This window comes from Alosa alosa, chromosome 24 (assembly GCF_017589495.1).
Source record: "Alosa alosa isolate M-15738 ecotype Scorff River chromosome 24, AALO_Geno_1.1, whole genome shotgun sequence".
NCBI lineage: Eukaryota > Metazoa > Chordata > Actinopteri > Clupeiformes > Clupeidae > Alosa > Alosa alosa.
In genome coordinates, this window is record NC_063212.1 from 11,703,041 (window position 1) to 11,718,616 (window position 15,576).

The 15,576-nt window shown below is 45.0% G+C and overlaps 1 protein-coding gene and 1 pseudogene across 1 annotated transcript; one reads left to right on the plus strand and one right to left on the minus strand.

Annotated features, from left to right (window-relative positions):
- Positions 1-6,449, plus strand: thoc5 (THO complex 5; the record flags this gene model as incomplete). The annotated part of the gene is given in 11 exon segments (XM_048237058.1): positions 1-83; positions 802-876; positions 879-909; positions 1,006-1,107; positions 1,338-1,434; positions 1,650-1,761; positions 3,868-3,971; positions 4,187-4,274; positions 4,563-4,678; positions 5,515-5,708; positions 6,117-6,449. Coding segments are annotated over 11 exon segments (1,066 nt in total), but the record flags the coding sequence as incomplete, so codon positions are not given.
- A 1,630-nt stretch (positions 6,450-8,079) lies between these two features.
- LOC125289940 lies at positions 8,080-12,125 on the minus strand (annotated as a pseudogene).
- Between the last annotated feature and the right edge of the window lie 3,451 nt (positions 12,126-15,576).

Below are 15,576 nucleotides of genomic sequence, written 5' to 3' on the forward strand. Positions count from 1 at the left end.
TGTGGGAGGCCAGCTGGACGATAAACGCAAGGAGATGCTGAAGCGTCACCCTCTGTCTCTCTGTATAGACCTCAAGTGCAAAGGTTTGGAATGATCTTATATGTGTTGGAGACAACGTATAGGGATCTGCAGAAACCAGTAAAAAGACTTGCTGGCACTGGCTATAGAACTGGCTGGCTATAGAACCAGAGACTTTGTAATGAGGAGACAGAGCACTCAAAAAATCCTCCTTAGAAATGCATGTTTGTAACGCCAATATGGTCATTGTCTACACATAACCCACCCCTTCCTCGGCAAAACGTCGACATGTGAATACATTGAGACAATCATGTGGTGTGATGTGAATACAGTGAGCCAATCATATGTTGTGTTTTAAAGACATCTTCCCAATCATGTGTTGTGAACTCGCCGCTGGAGTAAGATTGGTGTTGTGAAGCCTTGCGCACGCGCATTTCTGTTGAATAGGATGCTCTATGAGTGCCCAACAAGCGTTGCAATATGGCCGCCGAGTGGAGGGACTTGCCTAAAAGGACTTTGATAGAACTGACTGGCTGAAGAACTGGCTGAAGAACTGGCTATAGAACTGGCTAAAGATCGGGCTATAGAACTGGCTAAAGAACTGGGTATAAAACTGGTGAAAGAAGAAATTAAGGCTGATCAGATATTCTTGACTCACTTTGTACACTGTGAAAGCCTTGTGCTGTTCCGACTGTGGATCACTCTACATCGTGTGCATCATTCCCATCATCTTAACTGTGCTCCTCCTTCCTCTCCCCTTCTCCACCTTGTGCCTCCACCCAGACGGTAGTGTGCTGCATCTGTTCTTCTACTACCTGATGAACCTCAACATCTTGACTGTGAAGGCCAAAGTGTCCACCCCTCCCACCTGACCAATGTGGTCAGCGCTGGGTAAGTCAACATGTAGTCTTTATTTTCCTGAGTGCGTGCGTGCGTGCGTGTACAGTCTCTTTCCTGTGACATACTAATGCCATTTTTGGCTTATAGGGAGTTGTTGAACGCAGGCACACTGTTGAACTGCCTCTACACCGCTGATCAGGGAAAAGAAACCCCAAATCCTGCAAATCGCTACCAGTTTGACAAAGTCGGGTAAGGCTTATCAGTACTCATCATGCCACTTTACTGGTTTAGTGGTCAGTTAACGTTAGCAGTATTCTTCTAGGTTGTTTGGTTGGTAGGTGTTGAAGCAGTCGTCTGTTTAGATAGTTGTTCTGTCTTTTGTGTTATCATCAGAGATTGTTAAACAACACTTAAAATGGACTCCAACACTTTATTAAAAAGTCTCACAAAGTAACCACAGTGTTTCAATTTCTTTTCAGGATCGTCACTTTTGGAGATTATGTGGGAGATTTGGGCCACCCTTACTTGTGGGTGCAGAGTTTGGGTGGGCTTCAGTTTCCCAGCGACAACCCTGAGGTACGTGTCCTCGTTGTACAGCGGTAAACTTGTCTCCATTTTACCTTCTGTCAATGAAAGGGTCCTAACCAACCAACCCAAACCTTGAAGCACTGTTAGTCATTAAAAAGTTTTGGGAACGGTTCCATAACGGCTGGGGGTTATGTGGATGCGCTGTGTGGGTGCTAATTGGCTGCGGCGTGCCCATGGAGGTGTGATGTGATGTGTCCTCACAGAGCGCCGGGGTGGGGAGCAAGCTGAGCGCCAGTCACATGGAGCACACCATGAAGCTGCTCAGGAGCCGCCTGCAGGCTCGCCTGGCCCTGCACAAGCAGTTCATTTCACTGGGTAAGACACACACACACACACACACACACACACACACACACACATCTGTACACACACCTGTACACACAAACACATACACACACACACACTAGGCTGATATGGCCAATAAGATTATAGCCCCTTTCTCTGTTTGTCATAGTGAGGCAGTGCACATTACACAAATGGACACTAAATGTTGGTGGTGTGTGACAGTATGTTTGGACTGCGTGGGTGATGACATTGGACATTATTTGCATTGTGTACAGAGTGTCTGGGGCACTTGAAAGGTGTACTTTATTTTCTTTGTGTAGTACGTAGCCACACCATATGCTGTTTGTATTATGTACTCCAGTGCGGTACAGCTAGTCTTTTATCACAGTGTGGATGGGGGTGATTCAAGTGTAACACTACAGCAGTCTTTATTTCTAATGCACTACTAAAAATGATTGTTACAAAATAAAACTCTTAAGTTCTAGAGCTAAAAATGGGGTGACCAGAAAGCAGTCAACGCCAACTCCTACATGAAATCAGTGACTCAGTGGCCCTTTTTTTTTCTCTTTTTTATTCTGTTCTTTCTTTCTTTTCTTTTCTTCCTCTTTTCTTTTTTCTCTGATTGCCTACATTCTGTAAAGCGCCATGATACATGTGTAATGTTTTGGCACTCTATAAGCACAATAAATTGAAATTGAATTTTTTTCTTTGGCTGCTTTGGTTGAGGCTCCCCACCAGTGGTGTAGTCTATGTGATACGCAGGACTACGCAGTATACGCACTTAAAAAGCATCACCATCTCAGTATACGCACTTAAAAAGCATCACCATCTCAGTATACCCACTTAAAATAGGCAAGGATACATATTAACATTTGGGGTTGATCACAGTATACCCACTATCAGCTAACTAGAGGAAGAACATTTCTCCCTTTTCCCAAGCTGCCATTCACTTGGGTCTTACCACCAGGCCTGAGTCCACAGAGCTGAGGTGCTTCTTCTTCTGGCCATGTTTCCCAGGGGAACGGTGCTTCAGGGTCTTACAGCATCTTTTACTGTCACAGCCTGTGTCTTGATGGGCACATGCCCTCCTCACAGCGCATGAGCTGTTTTGATACCTTTTGGAGCTGCACTCATGTATCAGGTGAAGTTCCTGCTGAAGGTTGATGGTGCATCCGGCCTCTGGAAGTTGGGGATTTGCAGTGCAAGTGACCGTAATGTGGCTGCTATCTCCAGCCTCTGCTTTAGGTCATTTCATTTTATATGCCTTCCCTGCGGTGCCACCTTTGCTTTTTTCACCTTAGGAGCCTACAGGTTGGGTAAGAGAAACTGTTATTTTCAAGTACATACCGTACAAGGTGAAACTTGAGAACTAGTGTGAAATGGTTTATTTAGTGACATTTGATCTAAGATGGTAAATCAGAAAAGTGTCTACCTGTGATCGCCAAGGGAGCATTGTGGCATTTCAGGGCTTGTTCAGCCTGATCTTTGCAAGGCACCCCTCTTGCCACACTTGTAAGGCTTGGCTTGTTTATTGCTGCTCTCACATCCACTCTCAGCTGGCAGTGAGGATCCAGGGAGATGAGGCAGAGCTGAAGAGCTGCCACCACAGCTGAGGGGTATTCTCAGATAAGACATAGGCATAGGCATAGATAAGGCATAGGGAGAGGACTCTGGGAAGAGCTAGAGAGGCAGAGCGTTGCCCACTCTTGCAGGTTAATTTCTCCCCAGACTGAAGAGCTTTCTTCTTAGAGAGTGACTGTCTCTCCAGGTAAAAGTCTTCTCAGGGGTCTGCACCAGGGTCTTCACACTGGAGTACCTGTCCTGTATGGAATATGAACCTTGGCATGTATATATTTTATAGCTCCACTAGGCTGATTGTGCACAGATTGTGTGCATACTGTATTTGCACAAGTATAGGTTTTTGTTCAGTGAGAGAATGAACAAAAATGTTGTGTATAATTGTTTGTGCGTCTTGTGGCTGCACTCTGATTTGGTGAGCAGCCATAACCTTCACAAACTTCCCCAGACAAGTAATACAATCGGGCCAGTGTTTTCAGTTAGACTTTTGTGTACTGTTATGCATGCTGTGAGATGTTTTAATGGCTTTTCTCTACCCGCTGCTGTTTGTGGGTGTAGAGCACGGCATAGTGCCTGTGTCTGCCGAGTGCCAGGACCTCTTCCCCGCCAAAGTGATCTCCCGTCTGGCTCGCTGGACTGCTATCACCTACCAGGAGTTTGAGGTACTTCTACCACCAGACCTGCTCATCGTCTCTCTTATTTGTCACTGTCTTACTGTCTCTCTCTCTCTCACTCACACTCACTCATCCATGCACCTAATTCAAGTTTAGGTATAGATAGATAGAATGAAAATAGATAGATGATGGATGAGAACAGTGTGCTTTATTTGTTGGTATGTAATTTTATGCCTGTGCGATTGTGGGCTCGCATTTTGCAGGAGATGCCAATGGCGCAGCATGTGCTGAAGGTCGGCCTGGCTCACAAGACGGACCTCTTCTTCATGGCGGTGGTGGAAAGAGGAACAGGTAAGACACAGTGACGTGCTGGATAACAACCTGGGCAAGGGCTGGACTGGCATACCGAGCATTTTCCCCATGGGCCGGCGCACCTTTGGACCGATCAAATTAAATTATTATTTGTTATCAATCAGCCCAAAGCAAGGACAGTCAGCGGCCCACTGATTCGTTTTCTAACCGGACAGTGACGTGCTGGGTAGCGACCTGGGCAAGGTCGTTGGGTAAAGAAGGGGCAGAAGGGCTGGTCTCTCACTCCTCTCCTTTCTCCCTTTGCGTCTCTCCCTCCACCGCGGCCAGCCCGTCTGAATGCAGTCGTGGTGCTGAACCCCCGCTACCCCGACGTCACGCCCTTGTTCTCCCTCTCTCTGATGTGGAAGGGCGAGCGCACTGGACGCACAGACGACAACCTGCGGGTAAGAGAAGGTTTTCCTCCACTTAAGGAATATCCAAACTCTAGTGCTTTCCTCCACTTAAGGAATATCCAAACTCTAGTGCTTTCCTCCACTTAGGGAATATCCAAACTCTAGTGCTTTCCTCCACTTAGGGAATATCCAAACTCTAGTGCTTTCCTCCACTTAGGGAATATCCAAACTCTGTTGCTTTCCTCCACTTAAGGAATATCCAAACTGTTGCTTTCCTCCACTTAAGGAAAATCCAAACTCTATTGCATAACACTTAAACCAATTTACACCCAGGGGTTAAAGTTCACAGGCGATTTCAGACAGGGGCCAGGCTGTTGAAGCTTTATACAGGGGCATCTCAAAAAAATCTAAAAAAAGTCAATTTCCCTGTCCAGACTGAGAGATTAATTCAAGAAACCATTGCCGGTATTTTGACTTAATTAGCTGATTAGAGCTGTTCTCAGGTTGACACTTCTGTATTATAAGTTATTTATTCTAATATGTTGAGATACTGACTTTCCATGAGCTGTAAACTAAAATGAATCAATATTAGGATAATCAAGATAATAAAAAAAAAAGGCTTGAAATATTTAACTTTTGTGTAATCATCTATGATATCCAATTTTTGAGACGCATATGTATGTAACGACTTCAAAAATGTGAAACAACTTCTGGCACAGAATTTCCCCTTGTTTTAAGCCTTGTACACCAAAACTGTTTGCTCATCCTCAGTCCTTTGATGGAGAAGGGCTTTTTCAAAGGCTTTCTGTATATCTTGTTAAGAAAATCAGTCCCTGACCCTCACAAAGAGGTTCACCTCAGCCTAAACTGCTTCTCACCACCTCCAGGCCATGGAGAGTGAGGTCAACGTCTTCAGGTCGGAGCTTCAGGGACCGCGCCCTGGCCACCAGCTATTGACCAATCAGCTCCAGCGCCTGAACGTGTGTCTGGATGTGTACCTGGAGACGGAGAGCCAGGTGTGTGACGGGATGGAAGGACCGAGAGAGTTCCCCAGGGAGAAGATGTGCTTACGCACGGCCAGGTAACATCATCGCTGACTGAGCATTGAGCTGATTTTACAGCAATGCCCTGAGTTCATAATCATACAGCAACAATCAAATAACAGACAACAACAACAAAAGTTGTTAACATACAGTTATTTCCTGTGTATTAGCTGTGTTGTGTATAAACCGCAGGACAGTGTTTTATGCAAGTTAAAAAAAAAATAAAAACATTAATACCATATTAACTGCCCCCGTGTATTAACCTCATAGCTGAATACATTTTGCAAAATCAATGTATAAACCTCGGCTAGTAGGTGGGAAATTACGGTAAACAGACACATCTTTAAATGGTCATCAGTCTTTCAGTGACTGAAGGTGCAGTGTAATGTGAATCTAATATATATATTATGAACAAAATGATCCCTTCTTTTTTTTTTTTTTTACAGGGGTCCAAATCGTCTGAAACCCTTCAAGTACAACCATCCGCAGGGTTTCTTTAGCCATCGCTGATCTCCATCGCTCTTTCCGGAAGAAGCTCGCTCCCAGCTGCTTCCTTACGAGTGATCAAATGCGTTCCTTTCCAGTGACCTATTTTTACGCAACTTTTAATGTTGGTTAGGGGTAAAAAAAATCCCAAAACAAATAAATGTTCTTCAGTTTTTGTAAAGCGTTTGATGTGTGCCAGTTCATGGTGTCACTGTGTCTCTTGTTTTTTTTCTGTTGCCTGTCTCCCCTGTTTCGCTCAGTCTTGACATTTCTAAATAGAACATGGAGCTCGAGCTGATTGGTGTGTCGTCATTTCTGCCGAGTCACCTCCAGACAGCTCAAGGGAATACTGATCCTCATGTTGTTCACCTTCAGGCTACAGAGTGAAACCAAGCTGATATGTCGTGCTCTCTGCTCTGCGGGGCATAGCAGTTCATCCCGTTAATCCTCTGCTTTACAATTTTACTGTGCTTCCACTATGTTCCGTGGAAAATAATTCCCTGGATTTGTCGCCTCAAGAAATTGTATCGACATATTTCTCCCCCAATTACACTATTTGCATCATGAGTCAAAATGTTAGAGTCAAGATGGTTTTAGAAGTAAATGATAGTCTGAACACATTTTAATTTATTTTTTACAACAGACTGAGGTTTAATTTAGAGCTTTGATCTGGGAAAAGCAGGAGGAGACAAAGTTGTGGGCAAAAATGGCATAAAACAACATTCAGGAATGAACAAGGATGCATAAATATTTTAGGTTAAAAATGGTCAGGGCCGTAAGATCTGGGTTTGTTGAGTTATGTAGATCGAACCATGTAGAATACTGAATGGGCAATTTTAGTTAATGACTTAAGATACAGCACCAGAAGCATTCCTTTTGTGTTGGAAATACCTAAGAAATAAATGCTTTAAGCTGTGTCAAGTTGTCTCCTCACTGCAATATGATGTAATGAAAGCACATTTGCGTCGGCTTTGAACAAGTCATGTTTCTTTTAGCGCTCGGGGATGAGAAGATCTTCTACATTTATTTAGACGAGTCTCCTGATAGAGGCACATCAAGGAGAGCTCAGGGGAGGAGAGAATGTGTGTGTGTGCATGCATGCATGCATGTGTGTGCGCGTGCGCTGATTCTGTAGCTGTGCCTCCTGCATTATGCATGAGGGCTGATTTGGGAGGCTGCTATTTTTTCTTTTTCTTTGGAAGGGGCGAGTGCTCTGCTCCTCAGCCGCATTGCAGTAGTCTTTAAACAGCCCAGCCTACCCCATCCAGACTCAAAGGGTACAAGCTCTCTCCCCCCTGCCTCCCTCTGAACACACCAAACACACACAGCTTTTTATTCTGGCCCACAACTTAATCACGCAAGTATGATCTGCCAACAACAAACTTGCTTTGATCAATAACTGCAGCAGGAAATGAAACACACTGACAACAGGAAGTGATGTTTGTATGGCCCAGCCTTTATTAATGGATCACTTTTTTTCTGTGAAAGTACCCAGCATTATATTGCATTCAAGTTGTGGAGTATCACTGCATTCATGGTTCAGTGTAAAGTGCATGATAAACATTGCTGTTGTCTCACCTTGCTTTTGTATATTAGTAAATAGACTAATTTATTCATTAGTAAATATACTTCTGCATATCAACAAATATATATATATATATATTTTAACATATCACATTCTTAGAGGAATCCTGACCAGCATGAACAGGGTAATAGTGCTATCAGGGGTGGTGTGTTCAGTATTTTTCTTGACATGGATTTTCCCAGCAAATTGGACATTTTAATGCACTTGACAGAACAGTCAACACGTTGACTGAATTTAAGAGCATTCTGCATTGACTACAATCATACATTGAAGCTATCATTCCTTGTTTTATGAAACTATTGCTTGTCCTTTTCACAGGAAGTTTGTAACACCCTAGTGGCTCAAGGCTATTTGGTGTTTTCTTTCTCTCCCTTCCTCCCCCTTTCATTCTCCTCTTGGACTTGGATCGTTTACTTCTTGGACTTCTCATCAGTGGCCTTTGCCTCCTTTGCTTCGGTGCCTGAAGACTTCTCAGCTTTCTCGGTTTTGCGCCTCTTTTGTAGGAGCTGCAGGGGTTTCTTTGACCACCGCTTCATCCGCCTTTTTGTCTTCCTTCTTGGAATCGGCTTTCTCAGGAGATTTCTTCTCTGGCGCCGGTTTGGCGGCGGGCTTAGTCTCCTCCTTGGGCTCCTCGTCCGGCTTTGGAGCGGCTGGCTTTCTCTGTCTTTTTTAGCTTCCTTTGAAGGAGTCTTGGGCTCGTCCTTTTTGTCACCTGCCTTGGAGGTTGCGTCCTTCTCTACTTCCTCCTTTGCTTCCTTCTCTGCGTGGTCTTTGTCCTCGGCTTCAGCCTGCTCTTCCTTGTCTTTGGGCTTGGGAGCACTCTTGTCTGCTGCTTCTGGTGTGCTCTTGCTCTTGGATTTCTCCTCCACAGGGGACTTGGACTCTTTCTTTACCAAGGTTTTTGACCCGGCAGTCTTGGTGGGTGACTTCAATGCAGGTGATTTTGGTGGAGACTTGGGCTGAGGTGTTTTAGGTGGTGACTTGGTGGGTGGTGACTTGGATTCAGGGGATTTGGTCTTAGGAGACTTGGATTCTGGAGATTTTGTAATAGGTGACTTTGCTTTGGGGGACTTGCTAACAGGGGACTTGGAAATTGGTGACTTGGAAGTGGGGGTCTTAGCTTGAGGAGATTTGGAAGGCGGTGAAGTTGAATCCTTCTCCTCAGATTTTTCATCAGTGGGAGACTTTGAATCTTCTCCCTCCTCCGCCGCCTCTTCCTTACCTCCCTCTTCCTCCTTCCCTTCCTCTTCCTCCTCCCCCCTCGCCCTCCTCTTTCTCCTCCTCACCTCCCTTCCCTTCATCCGATTTGGCCTCCTCCTCTACATCCTCAGCAGCCTCTTCTCCTTCCTCTTCTTCCTCTCCTTCCTTCTCCCCCTCTTCTCCTCCTTCTTCTCCTTCTCCCTCATCCTGTCCTTCCTCATCAGCCTCCTCAGTCTCCTCCTCGATGGCTTTGTCTTCCTTTAGGTGAGAAGTGATCTTCCCCTCCAGGTAGGAGTATGAACCCAGACCTGACACATAGCGGGTTTCCTCACCCTCCAACAGCTTCCTGCAGGAGGCACAGAACACACAAATGAAGAGATTGGTTCCAAATGTTATGTTTTGATTGAGTAAAGATAAATCAAATAACAATACCCAATTACAGTTCTACTGAAATTACTTGGAAAACAAAATGTAAAAAAAAAAAAAAATATTCATGAAAATTCATTAAAATGGTGGATATAGCATTTTGGAAACAAACTCTTCAATTATTCTCAATGCTTTACACTTGTCACTGTACTGCTTAAAGTAGGCTCCTGGGTCATTGCTACAGACAGGAAGATAAACAAGTTTCCTCTCCTTATGTTCAGGCCATTGTGGGCTGAATCAAGTCTATACATCACCGCAAAGTGTGAAATGAAAACAATTTTTTGTTGAGAAAGTAGGGTGATAAATTTTCACTGCGAATGCAAAAAAATGTCTACCCACCTATAAGCAGCGATTTCGATATCTAACGCCATCTTCACATTCAGCAGGTCCTGGTATTCCCTCAGCTGACTAGCCATTTCCATTTTTGTGCCTCTCAGCTCATTGTCCAGCTGATGAAGGGTTTCCTAAAAGGGTAAGAAGACACAAGCACATCTCACCAGATCTCCAGGGAATGCTGAGTGACGTGTGGTATTCACTTATTTTGAAGTCAATGTATTAAATATGAGTTCATAGCTAATGTTTCCATCAGCTAAACTGTCTGAAAATACCTAGGCCTATATACATTTTGGTCTATAGGCCTACCACTGTATGGTACAAACACCTCAGAACTTGTGTTGTAATTAATGCATGTGAAGTTTTATAGTCATATTTGCCATATACAGTTTATTTGTAAGGTAAACGATACTGGTCAATACAGCGGAGTGAAGAATGCATTTGTATAGGTGAGGGGTTAAGCCTGTGGCCTGCCTGGAGAGATGCCATGTCTCCTTGGTGATGGTCTTCAGTCTCGCAGCACTGCCTCTCCAGCGAGTCCCTAGTGCCCTTCAGGGTCTCCAGCTCCACAATGCGGCTCTGCAGCTGCCTACGGTACTCAGACATCTCATCCTGGGCCGCGCGGATAGCGTCGTCGTTGAAATGGGCCGCTTCGGACAATTTCTCCATTCGAACTGCGAACAATACACCCCAAGTAATGCCACCACTGCGGACATTGTCGTTGCCAACAATTTCATTAGGCCTGCTGGAGACAAGCCAAGACATGCCACCTCGTTTTCTACTCATAGGCTATGCCTCATTTCTCTAAAATTAGGTAATGGGTAACAATCCATGTCAAACATAGCCTACTTTTATGGCGACACGACCAACGTCAGTTTATAAGCACGCAAAATATAACTTGGCGCTTGACAAAACGCTATAGGCTAAGCAATATATTAGGCTACACAATACAGTATTTACTCAAACTGTAAACATAGGCCACTTATATTTATCAATATCATCTCAGTTTGTCCTCAGTCTCCCACTCTCTCCCTGTTGTCCTCAGTTTACCCTGCCTGCGCTGAGCCTGCAGTTTTGAATTGTGCTATAGGCTCCCCCTGCGTGACGCCGACGGCGGAGAACAAGGAGAGGTAAATGAATAGATTAATAAATAAAACAACATGATAAAAGATATACAGCCAAATAAGTGTTTTGCCTTGGCACAGTAATTTAGACAATGGTAAATCGGCTCTTCATTTCATCACCAGGCGTCATCTGCACATGTTATGATCATAGCAGGCTGTCGAGGTATTAGTCTGCGGCAGAAAAGCTGACTCACGGTTACTATATAGCAAGACAGCAGAGGTAGACCCATGTCATATAGTGAGCCTGTGATCGCCACCCCAAATGTTTTATTAAACCAGTGCTTCGCATGGTGGTATAACGTTTTGCTGTGCACAAAGCTCTTCATTCTGCCTGAACTGGTATTTCAGAACCTTGGAGAGAGACTCTTCGTTTCCTATCACGCATATGACGAGAATGACCATTTAAGATTAAAGTATCACACTTATTTGTATAATTATACTCTTTAAAAAACTTTTCTGATAGTTCTCATATCGTTGTAACGTTACCATAAACCCTGCTCACCTCTGAACCATTCCTCCGCCTGAGCTGCATTCATGGACGCATTAGCATCCAGTTGCGCGCGGATTTCACGGAGGGCACTGGTCAAGTCAGTCTTCAGCTGTTGCCGGGATTCGACGTTCACTTGCGCACCCTGTATCTGTGCAAGCAGGTCGTCCACCTCGTCTTCATGATTCTTCTTCTGGAAGGCCAACTCGTCCTGCAGGGACTGCAGTTTTTTGTCAAGCTCCAGACGCGCAAGTTCGGACTCATCTATATACTTGGTCACAGCACGGATTGCAGCTTCAAGCTCTTCGCGTCCACGCATCTCATCTTCAAGCCTTGCCCGCATGTGCTGTAGGTCCTCATCAATGTGTTGTTGTTCGAAGAAAAACTGAGCCTTCTCCTGGGTGAGTTGAGCGATTGTGTCCCGCAGTTCCCCAAGCTCACGATCATAATGATCGCCGACGGCTGAGCGCCCGGCTTGACTTTGTCGCAGCGCAGTTGCCTCCGCTTCCAGGTGCTTATTCTGCAGCTCAAGGTGCCGCACCTTCTCGATGTAGACAGCAAACCGGTCATTAAGAGCTTGAAGAATCTCCTTCTCGCTACGGGACCTTGGTTCTCCGTTGAAGGACTCAAAGCTGTCAGCAGAGAGCCCACCAGTGCGTCGGTAACCGGAGGAGACCGAGCTCCGAGACAGACTCGCAGAGTGGAAACCACTTGAAACTGGAGTTGTCCTTGTCCGAATACTTATTTGACCCTTACGGTAATAACCGGGCCCGTATAGGTTATCCATAATATAACTCATGTTTCTCCGAGTCCGAACAGAATCAGAAGCACTGCGGCACTCAACACAGCATCAGCTTTTATATAGCGTGAGGAAAATAAAGCTTGCGACTCAGCATCATCCAGCGCGCTACAATGAACTCTTCTTAAAGTCATAGGTGCGCCTCACTCCCCCCAAGTGACGCTGGTTCCTAAATAAACCAAAGCGATGCCCCCGTTAACCACCATTACATCATCTTTATATTTCTTATAAAACAACTGCTATATCATTCAAGTGGATAATTGTGTGCAGTATCCAAAATCAAGAGGAAACGTGGGCTACATGTGCAAATAGGTAAATTATAGTAACTTGATAATTATAGTAGGCTAACTATATAGTTATACTACCCTGCAATCATTGAGTGATTTTTAAGTCAGTAACCAATTGTCTCACCATTTGTCAATCACATTAACAGTCGGCATTATAATTTGACACTCCCAAAGGCTTTCTGACCAGTCTGCCTATTTCTTCTTAGGCCTTGCTTAAAATATTCAAGGCTATAATTACAGTCATTATCATTAATCAGAATTAATAATTAATCAGTTGCTGATAACTGATGACTTGGCCTGCTTTGTGCCATCCTCACTCTTTATTGAGTTTTAGAGAGGAATAGAGAGGGCATAGGTGGGGTGTTTGGAGTACATCCCATGGGCTTGGGGCACAGATCTGGACTGCTGTCCAAGCAATCTTGCTCTCAGCAGTTAGGCCTATATGTTTTGCCAGCCTGTGATTTATGGCAAAGACATTAGTGTAAAATAGGCTATTAAAAACTATCAAATACGGAAACTCCGTCGGTTGCTGACTTTGGCACACTCAATCTTATTTCCAGGGATGCTGAAGAGAAAAAGTGGTCTTCCTAACACGTTTTGTGATATGAGTAGTGTTTTTTTTTTTTTTTGGGGATATTCATTGGTAAAGTGAAGCATAGTATTTATTTGAATTTGTAGGTGAACTATTCTTTTAAGGGTGATTGAGGACAAGCATTGACTAAGTGACACACAGGGAGCCAAAATGAACACACAGGGAGACAAAATGAACAAGTGATGAGAAGATAGGAGGAGGAAGGGAAGGAAAGAAGGGGAGGGAAGAGGGGAGGAACCCAGTCACCTTGCACACACAGCATTACTCTGGCACATCTCACAGCATGACTCGGCAAAACATCAGTACAGGGGGCTATTATATTCTGTGTGTGTGTGTGTGTGTGTGTGTAACATGAACTTTTCCATTTCCTTTTAGATAAACATTTTCTAAATTGATTTCTAATAAATGGCCAATCTGTGGCTCTTGTAAATATACCTCTAAAATGGCAAGACTGCCAGCAGAGCCAGTGCCCCCCACTTGATGCGACACCAGACTACCGAGGGAGTGATGTATCGCCATCGCCCCACCAGGACTTAGGTTTGGCCCTAGCAGCACGCCAAGCTGACCCAAGGTGATGGCTCTGATAGGGACCATGAAGCCAGCCTTCACTTTCTCTGTGAGCCACTCGGGAGCCAACCCTGCAGAGCCAGGTGCATCTTGGGACTATAGTGGGGAGCAATAAAGCAGCACACTACAACGAGGTAGAGCCGCCGGAGAAGAATTGTGCATCAACCAGGTGCAGAAAGCAGCCCAGTTCAACACGACATCAGTCAAAGATGAGTTGCTCTTACCCTGGAGACACAGGCCCTATAATGCTCATAGACATCCAGCCAGAGAAGTAGTTCAATGGGCCAGCCATCGAGAGACCTATGCAGGTTGCCAACCTAGACACACTGATGAGCCTAGAGACAAGCTGATCGGCAGCTGCAAAAAGAGAGCCTGGTGTGACACCCGAGCCTCAGTGCCAAGCCAGTTCCTGGCAGCCACAGGTAATTTCAGCACCAAGAGAGCTGGACAGCTCCCACATGGCCTAATCCATATCATCAACAACACCACTTTGCCAGGGGACATAGATTAGTCCAGTGGTTTTCAAAGTGGGGGCCGCGAGGGGATGCCAGGGGGGCCTCAGCAAGTTGGAAGGAAAAATAAAAGCAAACATTTTTAAAATATACCTATTACTATGAGGGTTGTTATACAATGCCATTATAATAATGTGAGGCATATCTGAACATTATATTTCCCATGATAATGACTGGGAATAATAGTAGAGTGATAGCTCTCATATAGCAGAAAGCCCCAAATACAATTTTTACACACTGTATGCTCCATCGCGAAGTGCTTGTGGCTAAAATAATTATTAGGATTAGCTTAATGTATTTTTACATTTGCAGTAGTATTGTCGATGGGTTTAATAACACATCATGGGGGTCCTTGGCCAGAACCTAGTGGTATTTGGGGGGCCTTGTCGTGGAAAAGTTTGGGAACCCCTGGATTAGTCAACACCTGATGCCCATACGCCGCCTCACCGGTGGGGGATCAGGGGACTATGTAAGAGATCCACCATGGTGAGGGGATGATAGAATGATCAGGCACGATGCGCATCAGGCAGACGACGAGGGGAAGTTGAGGGGGAAGCCGTGGCCTACTGGTTAGCGCTTCGGACTTGAAACCGGAGGGTTGCCGGTTCGAACCCCGACCAGTATGCACGGCTGAAGTGCCCTTGAGCAAGGCACCTAACCCCTCACTGCTCCCCGAGCGCCGCTGTTGTTGCAGGCAGCTCACTGCGCCGGGATTAGTGTGTGCTTCACCTCACTGTGTGTTTACTGTGTGCTGAGTGTGTTTCACTAATTCATGGATTGGGATAAATGCAAAGACCAAATTTCCCTCACGGGATCAAAAGAGTATATACTTATACTTAAGTGACCCGCCAGACCACCATCATGCATTCATTGCGACCACATAGTGAGTTCAAAGGACAGCTGGACCGTCGTTGAGGAGAGAAGGGACACATTGCACATCACTGCCCAGCGCTGACATTACCAGAGCCCAGCACCCCATCCACCAACATCACAGCTGTGGCTTACTAGCTAGGTCATTTGGGTCTGACACATGGACTGTACTTGGACTGCAACCTGGATGCCACCCCATGCAGAGCCCTGATGGACACAGGGACACAGGCTATTCACTGTTCCTTGGGTGCTGAGGCTGTGCCTATGGAGCACCATGTCTTTCAGTACATTTACATTTATTGATTTGGCAGATGCGTTTAACCAAAGCGACTAACAGCAATAGAATAACTTTTAAGCTATTAAAATTTAAACATTTTAACCTTTAAGCTACAGAGCTACAGTTGCAGCATTAGAATAACACTTAAGCTTTTAACATTTAAAGGAACCATACAGTATGTAAGATTGTGGCCAAAACTGGTACTGCAATCACTTTCAAATTACTCTAGAGAGGTGTATCCCCTCCCCCTCCCCCCTGACTCGAGGTTGCCAAACCGGATGCCGAAACACTACTGACTTTGTGATTAGTAGATAAGTGGAGGGTGGCACATCAGGCCAAAACACAACATGACATCACAAAA